The sequence below is a fragment of the Ambystoma mexicanum genome, chromosome 13, assembly GCF_040938575.1.
Source record: "Ambystoma mexicanum isolate Mex_15411 chromosome 13, UKY_AmexF1_1, whole genome shotgun sequence".
In the NCBI taxonomy this organism is placed as follows: domain Eukaryota; kingdom Metazoa; phylum Chordata; class Amphibia; order Caudata; family Ambystomatidae; genus Ambystoma; species Ambystoma mexicanum.
The window spans coordinates 337,993,374-338,003,860 of record NC_090938.1 but is presented as its reverse complement, the minus strand read 5'-3'; the positions used below and the strand labels follow the sequence as shown (position 1 = coordinate 338,003,860).

Below are 10,487 nucleotides of genomic sequence, written 5' to 3'. Positions count from 1 at the left end.
ATTGAAGCACATTATGTCTCACAGTTTGTGCCTGTCCCATTTTCTAGACAGGGAGTGAATACCATTAGACAAACGATTCCAGATATTAGGAAAAATCCAACAGGATTTTATAAAGAAATTGAATCTGTCTTGCATTCGTCAGTTTTCAAATTGGGTGATATAGATTTGATGTTCCCTGTGATCCTACCTGCTGATTTATGGAAACAGATTAAGACTGTAGATGATCAGGCAGGACTGGGTGACACATGGGTTAACTTGGTACAGATAGATGGAGAAAGGAACACTGGCGAGAAACCACCACAGGTGATATTGACACTGTCAGACACAATAGTAACTAAATTGAAAACCTTGGTTCCAGAGAGAAGAATCGTTTGGGACAAGCTTACAACTTGCATCCAGGGGAAGTCTGAAGGTGCTACTGAATTTTTTAATCAGTTTGAACAAGTGTTTTCAGACTTCAGCGGTCAGGACTTAAGTACAGAGTCAGGATAAAGGCTGTTTGTCGACAAATTTGTGTGTGGATTGTTGCCTGACATCCAATCACAAATGATGACTTCCGAAAGCACTGCAAGCAAAATTGCAGTCTGAAGTATTGCATATGGCTCAGTATTATGAGAATAGGGTTCATTCTGAAAAAGAGAAGATAGAAAAGAAAAAGGGAGACTTGAAAACAAAAGTATTGTTGAGCAAATAGTAAGAGGAACCAGATGTTGGAATACATATTTTAAATGTCAATTTGCACCGCAGTGTAATGCGCAACTTGGTCCTGTACACATGAACCAATGTGCCTATTGCAGACAGGAAGCTCATTGGCGAGCACAATGCCCGATCCTTCAGCAGCGATCAAATAACACGTATGGTACCATGGGTAGATGATCCAGAGGCCGTCCTGGGATAGGGGGTCCTGGTAAAAGTCAGTTCGCTCAGAATCAACAGTCATCTTCACAGGATAGTCAGCAGCATAGTGTTAATAATGAGAACATTTTTGATAATCCCTCGACTGTCTATTTTTCTGAGGATCTTGCATTTGATGATGTACTGTTCTGTTAGGACAGCCCGAAGCAGAGTCTGGAACCAGTACATATTCCCTTTGATCAGAAATGGCCCTACGATGAGATGAAGGTGGGGAATAGGAAGCATCTATTTTTCATAGGTACAGGAGCACAGAAATGTTCCGTTGATCATTCGCGGGTTCCAGATATTCCACTGTCAGGGCAGAACAACATTTCTGTAGGGTTCTCTCATATGCCAGTGGTTAGTCCGGTCTCTCAGCTGGTATTACTGATTCATGTCCATTTCTTTTGATGACAAATTGTGGCGAGAACTTGTTGGGATTGAATTTGTTGAAAGAATTGAATGCTGTAATTTACTATTCCACTACATGGAGTGCATTTAACAATTTCACCTCAACAAACTTCTCTTTCACAATTCTTGACTAGACCTTTACCGACTGAATTGGATAAGGTTCCGGCATGTTTATGGGCAGTTGATGATAATGACGTTGTTATTTTACAAATTGTGCCCGTTAAAATTGCGTTGAAACCAGGTGTTAAACTACCACGTACTCCACAGTATAAGATTTTGGTTGATGGTGAACAAGTTTTGAAGAGTATTGTTTCTGATTTGTACATCGAGGAGTGATTGAGGAAATTGCAGGAAGTATGTGTAATAGTCCGATCCTATCAGTATATAAGAAAGGGGATAATGCAATTCCTTCCCTTTTCATTATTTATTTGTGTGCTATTAATAAGATTGTTGCTCCACAGTTTCCGATTGTCCCTGATGTAACTACAATATTGACAATGATTCCAGCTTCAGCTACTCATTTTTGTGTTGTGGATTTAAAGAACGCCTTCTTTAGTATTCCTCTACATGTTGACAGTAGATATTTGTTTGTGTTACATTTACTCGTGTGCCACAAGGGTACACTGAGAGTCCAAGCATTTATAATAGAGCATTGAAGGAACTGCTTGATACGCTTGAGTCGGCTTCCACCTGCACGTTGTTGCAGTATGTCGACGGTCTTCTTCTAGCTGCAGATTCTGAAGTTGCTTGCAAAGATGGCACCATGTTGCTGCTTATCCATCTAGCAGAACATGGGCATAAGGCTTCATTGAAAAAATGTCAATATTATCGATAGGAGGTCGCCTATCTAGGCTATCTCCTGTCAAAGGAGAGGAGAAGACTGACACCTGAACGGATACAAAGCATCTCTTGCATGTCTGTACCAAATACACAGAAACAGGTCAGAGTCTTGATAGGTATGGTTTCATGCTGTAGACAGTGGATCCCTAACTTTTCATTAATGATAAAACCTATGTTGGCATTGACAAAGAAGGGAATTTCTTTGCCTTTACCGTGGAACATGGATTGCCGGAAAGCTTTTGATCTGCTCAAGGCTGTGTTGTGTTCAGCACTGGTTTTGTGCACACCAAATTACGAAAAGGCCTTCATTCTGTATGTGCATGAATGTGATGGATGCGCTTTGGCTGTGTTGCCACAGGAACAAGGGGGAAAAATAGACTGTGCAGTAATTTTTCCTCCACGCTTGACCCTGTTGCATGCGCTTTGCCGAGATGTTTGAGAGATGTTGCTGCTGCCACTGCATCTGTAAAACAAAGTGAGGGTATGGTTCTGGGTCACTCCTTAACCGTGATGGTACCTCACTCTGTAGATGTTCTATTAAACAGAACGTAGACGCAACATAGTGGTAACTACGAACAGGTCAGCGAAAAACTCTCGAGAATGTACAACATCATCGAAAGTTGGATGAAGGACAATTGGATGTTCTTAAATGCCACCAAAACAGAGCTCATGATATTTGGATCATCTCATGGCAGAAAAAAACTAAGTCCGCAATACACAGCATTTAAGATCAAAGAGACTCAAATCCCTATAGCAGATACAGTGAAAACACTAGGCATTCTACAGGCATCCTTAGGAGCAGAAGCCCACATCGCTTACCTCAAGAGAAACTGTCAATATCATCAGAAACTATTGAAAAAAATCAGACCCTTTCTGAGCCTACAAAACAGCACAACAATAGCAAGAGCCACAATTCTCTCCCGATTGGATTATGGCAACTCTTTACTAATGGGAGCCAGCAGCAAATGTCTAAAGCAGTGCCAAGTGATCCAAAACAACACTATTAGAACAATCACTGGTAAACCTAAAAGAGAACATGTCACAAAGGACAGAAAAGATCTACATTGGCTGGCGATCGAGGAACGCATCATATTTAAAGCCTTTACCCTAGTAAATCGATGTTTGTATGGAAAAGCGCCTACCTAAAAAAACAATTCACGTGGTATGAATCAAACCGCAACCTGAGATCAAACAAAACTGGTCTCATCCAAGTTATTCCAACAAAAAAAGCAAAAGGATTAGGTAGGGCTTTTACGACCAAAGCGGTCCTTAAATGGAACAAACTCCCTCCCACACTGAGATTGGAAACCAACCACCTACTCTTCAGAAAACAATTAAAGACACTTCTCTTCAAATAGGAGCTTACCTTAGTTTCTTCAGTTAGCCCTACATCTTCTCTTTGTCCTGTTTTATGTGGCCCCCGCCGTGTCCTGTTTTCTATATTTTAGTCTGTCTTAATGTAATGCGCTCTGATGCCTGCAGGCTGCAGCGCAATATAAACATATAAATAAATAAAATAAATAAATAACATCTCACATCAGCACGACTAACAAGGTACAAGCTGATTCTACTTGCACCGCATATCCAAATTAAGAGATGTTGCTCATTAAATCTGGCTGAACTATTGCCTCTTCCGCAAGAAATTGATTGCAGTGACAAAATGTAACATGACTGCCTCTATACCACAGAACCAGAGACTAAGGGCAGAATTGACCAAAGCGATACACCTTAAAAGATCCACAAGGGGAGCTGTTTTGCGGTGGCTCCTGCTTCAAACTCCCAGATGGTACATCCACTGCTGCTTACTCAATCACTACATTAAGCACTGTTGCTGGTGAGGAGAGTTGAGTCTGCTGGAGTCTCGCTCCACTGTCTACTACAGCGTGTGGGAGGGCTTAAAAACCCTGCACCAGAGCGGAGCGGTGAGCGGAGCTGGTGAGGAGAGTTGAGTCTGCTGGAGTCCGCGGGAGCCCGCGAGGGCAGAGGCAGAGGTAAACGTAATATGGAGGCCCAGAAATATGAGACCATCGTTACAGCAAGGGCGAAAAAATAGTAAAAATGAAAAACCGGACGAGGTGGGAGTGGTTTCGGACACTGACAACACTGACAACAATAAACGGCGTCTAAGGAGTGTGAAATCGCCAGCCACTCGGCTGAAATTAAAGACGCTTCTCAACGAAGAAACCGCCCACGAAGGGAAAAAAGAGCTATATACGCAGAGGTCTCGTCTCAACAGTCCGAATAACGAGCTCAGAGAGGTGGGCACGACGTCTACTTTGTGCGTCCATGAACCAAAGGAGAAAGACGCACAAGTAACATCAGAACCAGTAACAACAAAACCACAAGGCCCACAAATAAATCTATGCGGCGAAAGTAAACAAGACCTACCGGGATCTGAGGTGGCCAGCGCCCTGCACACTGCACCGAAGGCGAGCGGGTTTCCGGAAACGGCAGTCGGAGGGCAGCCGCTGACGGACCCTCAGCAGGAGCGCTGTGACGCCGAGGACCGGAGGGAACGGAGGGAGAAGAAATCATCAGAAAAGACAACAAACCGCGGAGCAGGACACCCAGCCCTGCCTGCCTCACCTGACTCAGGGCGGGCTAGGAGGAGGAGCCCCACGCGGATGGAGAACACGGTGAGGAGTGGTCTAGAGAAACGCCGTGAGAAAGTTAGAGGCCAAATAGACAGCCCAAATGAAAACACCAAAGGGACACAGTTAGCGGAACTGGCCAAGAGCCAGGCTAACAAGCTGACCGCCACGCAAGAAAGGGAAAGAGTGGAGGTGGACAGTTTACCACAAGAATACGAAGAAGGAAGAAGGCTAGACTGGCCAAAAGAGAAGGTTCCCAAAACAGTCATACAAGCAAATGTACACAGGGAACCAGAGTTTGCTGATACTGAAGAGGAACTAGGCATAAGTGAGAACGAAATAGAAGAAGAGATAAAACAAAGGGAAGAAAATCGGACGCAAGTGGCAAGTAGCAAATTCATCAGCAACGAGGGGAAAGCAAGTAGCACGGAAGAAAGTTGGAATGAAAGTGAAACGGGGACGTCAGACTCAGATTCCGAAATAGAACAAGAAAAAAAAGCGTTAGAAGTAAAACAGAAAAAAAGGATACCTACCAATAAACCAACAACGCAAAGAAAAAATCAAGAAAAGACAAACGAAATGAAAACAACAAAGAATAATAAAGAAAGAGGCTGTGAACAGCTAGGAATTACGAAAACGACATTAGAAAATATAAAAAAAAAACGCAAAAAAAAAAAAATGAGGGAACGCAAAAAGGACCACTGCCAGTATCCTTGTCAGGAACATTGAAAGCATTTTTCTTTAACCAGCAGAAACGAAAATTAGAATCGGAAAACGATCTATCGGACGCAGAACTGCTGGAAGCGGTTGAGATAAATTCAGGAGGAGATAGTCAACAGACCCCCGGGGTCTCACCGGGGCCAGAAGGATCGCCAGCTGTAGGTCTGCAGCAGCTCTTGCAAGAAAAAAGGAACGCGGCGAAAGCTATCCGGCGACAAATAGAAGAAAGAGAAGAAAGACGGAAGCAAAGCGATTTAAAAGAACATCAGGAGGAGCAGCCTGAAGGAGGGGGAAATACCTCAAGACCTGAAGATGACAACCAAAGACAGGCCCTGGCCCGGGAGAGGGTGTCCCAACCTAAAGACCAACGACAAAACGTGGATGGCCCAGATGGGGCAAAAGCACACCCGAATTCAGCCCAGTTACTTCGTACCCCGGAGAAAGTAAGAGAACTGCATGGAGAGACCCAACAAAGAGAAACACAGAAAGAAAAACCTAAGTGCATAAGGTTGGAGGAAAAAGCACACAGACCCAGGTTAAGCGATAGCCTATTCACAGAAATAATGGCTATGCCAGGGAAAATAGCCAGCACTCCAAAATCGCCGAAAAATAGAAGAATAAGTGAATTAGGCACGCCGACACAAAAGGAGTCCCCAAGCAAAACCAGATCTACTAACAATCATGTCTGCAATAACGATAGCATTGGCGCCATATTGCAAACTATACGAAACAATAAAAGAAGGAATACAAGACAACACATCAATTCTGGCTTCAATGTCCACAAAAATCACACATATAGAAGGATACATCACAGCTGTAGAAGAAAGAACTGACACCTACAAGAAAGGGTGGTAAAAAGAGCTGGAGGACTTAAAGAAACAAATTGAGTGTCTAAAAAGAGGGACAGAGGAGGAGAACAAGAAAACCAAAAAATCAGAGCGGGAAAGTCAAAATGCAGCATTAACAGAGAGACATAAAGGAGACAATGAGATAAAGGAAGTGATGGAGAAAAGATCTAATCCCCCGCAAACATACCCAATCAAATCAGGACTCCATAATCATCCCCAGAATAAAGTCCCAGTGATATTGAAACTAAAGAAAACTGACAAGACTGACAAAGACCCGACGACAGAGAAGGCGAAGCAGCAGGAAGCAGAAAAACTAAAAGGAAAAAAAAGGAAGAGGAAATCAGAGAGGAAAGTTTCGAAAAAAGCCAGAAAGAAAGGAAAAGAGACAAAACGAGAAGTCCACCCCTGTCGGTCGAAGATTTTATGAGCGACACAAACCTGATGAATTTGTCCCAGCATTGGGAGACCGCCTCCGACAACTCAGTGATGGAGGTGAACACAGATCAGCAAATACAAAAGCGAAAAGAACCGGAGAAAGAAATAGAAATGAGACAAAATATGAAACCCCAAACACCAAAAAGAAGCAGAGAGGCAAGTGAGATCCAAAAGGGAAGAGCAACGGAAAAAAAAAAAAGAACAGAGAAGAAGAACCTAAGCCCTCGAAAGATCAAAGAATAAGTGAGTGGTCATCAAAGCACGGAAAACAGGAGATAAAAAGCCCAGAGAAAAACAGAAGAACTGGTATGTCGAAAGCGGAAAGACAGGAACGTATATTCAAACTTGAGCAATTAGATATAAAAAGTGGATACATGATCCTAAATAGGAAGACGATCTTGAAATAAATGAGTAAAATGAACGCGTTGAAAATGATAAAAACAGAAGACATCACGTTAGTAGAGCCTTACCATAGAGGAAAGATCGCCAAGGCATACATTCACGTGAAAGAACCAATCCGACAAGAAACGGAAGCAAACGCAGCTACTGAAATGCTCCAAAATGGGTTTGGGCTGACAGAAATTAAAAGAGAAATACAAAAAGAAAAGAAAGACACTAAGTACGATGAAAAAGAAAGAAGACCATACCAGTTCACTTCACGGACAGAAGAGCGGTATCGATCTAATAGTCTAGGAAAACAGAGAGAAGAAAGGGGTATCGATTGGCAAGTGAAGTATGGACGAACGGAAGAGAGAAAAGAGAACCGAAGATCCCATAAGGACGAAAAACAAAACACGCAATCAAGGAAGGAGCACCAGGACACGGGAGCAGAATATCAGAACCTACACAGGAGAGTGGAACCAAGGCGCGTTCAGAGCTATTTTAGCCCAGAGAGAACTGGCCGCCACAGTAGAAACGAGAGAGCAAAGAAATCACCTCCGAGACAAACAAAAGATACGTCAACGAACACGGGCCTGCTAGCATGGCTAAAAGCAGCCTTAATGGGTAAAACAGAAAATTAGCAATTAACACGGTCACCAGCACCTACGTGGGATGAACAAAGAAGTGGTGACCAAAAAGAAACCAAGAAATGTTTCAGCCTGGGGTCATGGAACACAAGAGGATACACGCATTTAACCAGACCGGGCGACGTGGACTTAGGCACACTAGACATCATATGCCTACAAGAAACTTGGCTACAAGAAAAACCCGGCCTAGACGGCTATGTAGTGGAAATAGCACCTGCAAGCAAGGGATTGTTAGGCCGACCATCCTCAGGCCTGCTGACAGCAACGAAAATGGGAGTAGGCCTGGCAACACCGAAAAAATTACACAAATCATATGAGATGTTAGTAATACTGACTTCATGGACCAACGAAGGAAAATCAATTAGCAAGAGGATTGGCAACCAAATCATCATAATAAACACGTATTGGAACCCCCAAAAGATGACAAACAAAACGTACTGCACAAAAATGGCAGAGGTGATAGACGAAATCAAAATAGAGCACACGAATGCGGACATCATCATATGTGGCGACTTAAAAGCCGATTGCAGAGAGGGGAACAAAGAAATAAAGTTGGGAAAGTGTCAAGACTCGACCCGCGAGAGGGGTGTTGCATGGGAGACCCTGATTAAACCAAGAAATCTTCATAACATCGCAGCTCTATTTCCGAAACAAAAGAACATTCCAACTTGGGAGAGTTTGAATGCAAAAGCTACCCTAGATTACATCTTTGTGTCAACAGAATTTATACCCAGAATTGAAGAATACAAAGTTCAAAGAACCACATACAGTGATCACAATCTGCTAATATGCAAATGGACAGGATCACAAACTGAAAATCACGTGTATAAATACAATCTCGAAATAAACAACCAACAATCTAGAGTCTGTCTAACAGAAGAAGAGGTAAAAACGATAACAGCAAGTTATAGACTCTCTGAGGAGGCTCAAGAGAAAGCCCCACAAACTCGACCGAACTACATACCGTTGCTAATACCATACAAAAAACCAGCGAGGAGTCAACAGAAGAAAACATCAAACACATTACACACATATGACAAACTGGTGGTGGAAAGAAGAAAAGTGGTGAGGAGGTTAAGGAAAATTGCAACAAAAAGACACCAGCAGGAAGACTGGGAAAACTGGCAGATGGAGGCTAAGAAATATAACCATTGGCTAAAGCAACATAGACTATGGATGTACCAACAAAATGCGGAAAAAATGTTGAAAAGTCTTGCTTCAAAGAAAACAAGCGATTTCTGGAGAATAATCAAAGAAACAAATAGATCGAAGCCTCCAGAACTGATAAACCAAGTCCCTGAGTCAAACTGGAAATCATACCTAATGGCACAATTTGAGCGATCAAAAACGCAAACAACCAAAGGATTACTAGACACGACAGCCACTTGGGTGAACGTGGCTAACATCACAGACATTGAAAAAACCATCAAAAACTTAAAAACATCAAGGGCCCCCGGACCAGACGGGTTGTCTAATATCGACCTAAAGCAATCTGCGAAGACATGGGCAGTGCTAATTAGCAAAATTTTCTCACATTGCGCCCAGACAAAAATGGTGCCGGAAACTTGGCTAAATGCCATAATTGTGCCAGTGTATAAAAAAGGCGACAGAGAAGACCCAGAAAGCTACAGGCCCATAGAACTGTTAGACATTGTGGGCAAAATTTACGCAACCCAGTTGTTAATCCACTTTGGGACATGGGCAAAGACTGCACCCTGCTTCGACATCTTTCAGACAGGTTTCCAGAAGAAGGGAGGCACGGCAATAAACATACTGATCCTTCAGATCTTGAAAGCGAAAGTAAAAGAAGGTGCCCCAAAAATCTACCTGGCATTCGTAGACTTATCAAAAGCCTTTGATAAAATTGATCGTGAAAAATTATGGCTGAAACTGAGCAAGTGGGAATGCCCAACATCGGTCCTGGCACCAATAAAAGCGCTTCATGAAAACACAAAAATCAGAGTAAAACTGAATAAGCAAGGCACCTTGTCGGAAGAGATTGAAATCCAGAGAGGTGTAAAGCAGGGCTGCCCACTAGCTCCAGCCCTGTTTATCGCTTTCTTGGGGGACTACCAGATCGAAGAAAAAAAAATAAGAGCTTTCCCACCAAAAATAGGAAAGGAAATCATACCACGACTATGGTACGCAGACGACGCCATCATTATTGACCAAACACCAATTGGGCTACAACGAAAACTAAACAACCTGGCAAATTATATGTCAACAAACCATCTGGAAATTAACACAACAAAAACTAAAGTGATGGTCTTCGAAAAAACCGCAAACAAAAATACAAAGCAGTCAACCTGGCACTTGGAAAACGCCAAACTGGAAGTAGTTGACAAATTCAAATACCTAGGGGTAACCTTAGACGGATCAGCAGGTGACAACGCAATACAAGATCAGTTATGGGACAAAGTCAAAAGACTTACGGCACAAATGAGACTGGTGGACAAAAAATTTGGGAAATTTTCCATTATTCCGGCAATAAAATTTTACAAGGCAAAGGTTGTGCCGTCTATCACCTATGGTATGGAAGCCGCGCTCAACTTACCGAACCCAATATGGCAAAAATTGGAAGGACAGGTGTGGAAGGCAGTACTAGGCCTACCGAAATCAACCTCCATGCCCGCAATTAGAAGGGAGTTGGGCCTGGTCTCGTTAGCTACATCAGTCAAGCAAAGTAAGCTGAGACTTTATAGAAAAATCATAATGGCCGA

General features: G+C 42.8%; 1 protein-coding gene across 1 annotated transcript; it reads left to right on the top strand.

Annotated features, from left to right (window-relative positions):
• The first annotated feature begins 4,163 nt into the window (after positions 1-4,163).
• Positions 4,164-6,982, top strand: LOC138520342 (enolase-phosphatase E1-like). Its single transcript, XM_069632765.1, has 3 exons — positions 4,164-5,243; positions 5,486-5,899; positions 6,761-6,982. Exons 1-3 carry the CDS (start codon positions 4,164-4,166, stop codon positions 6,980-6,982), a joined length of 1,716 nt encoding a protein of 571 aa, XP_069488866.1.
• The last annotated feature ends 3,505 nt before the right edge of the window (positions 6,983-10,487 follow it).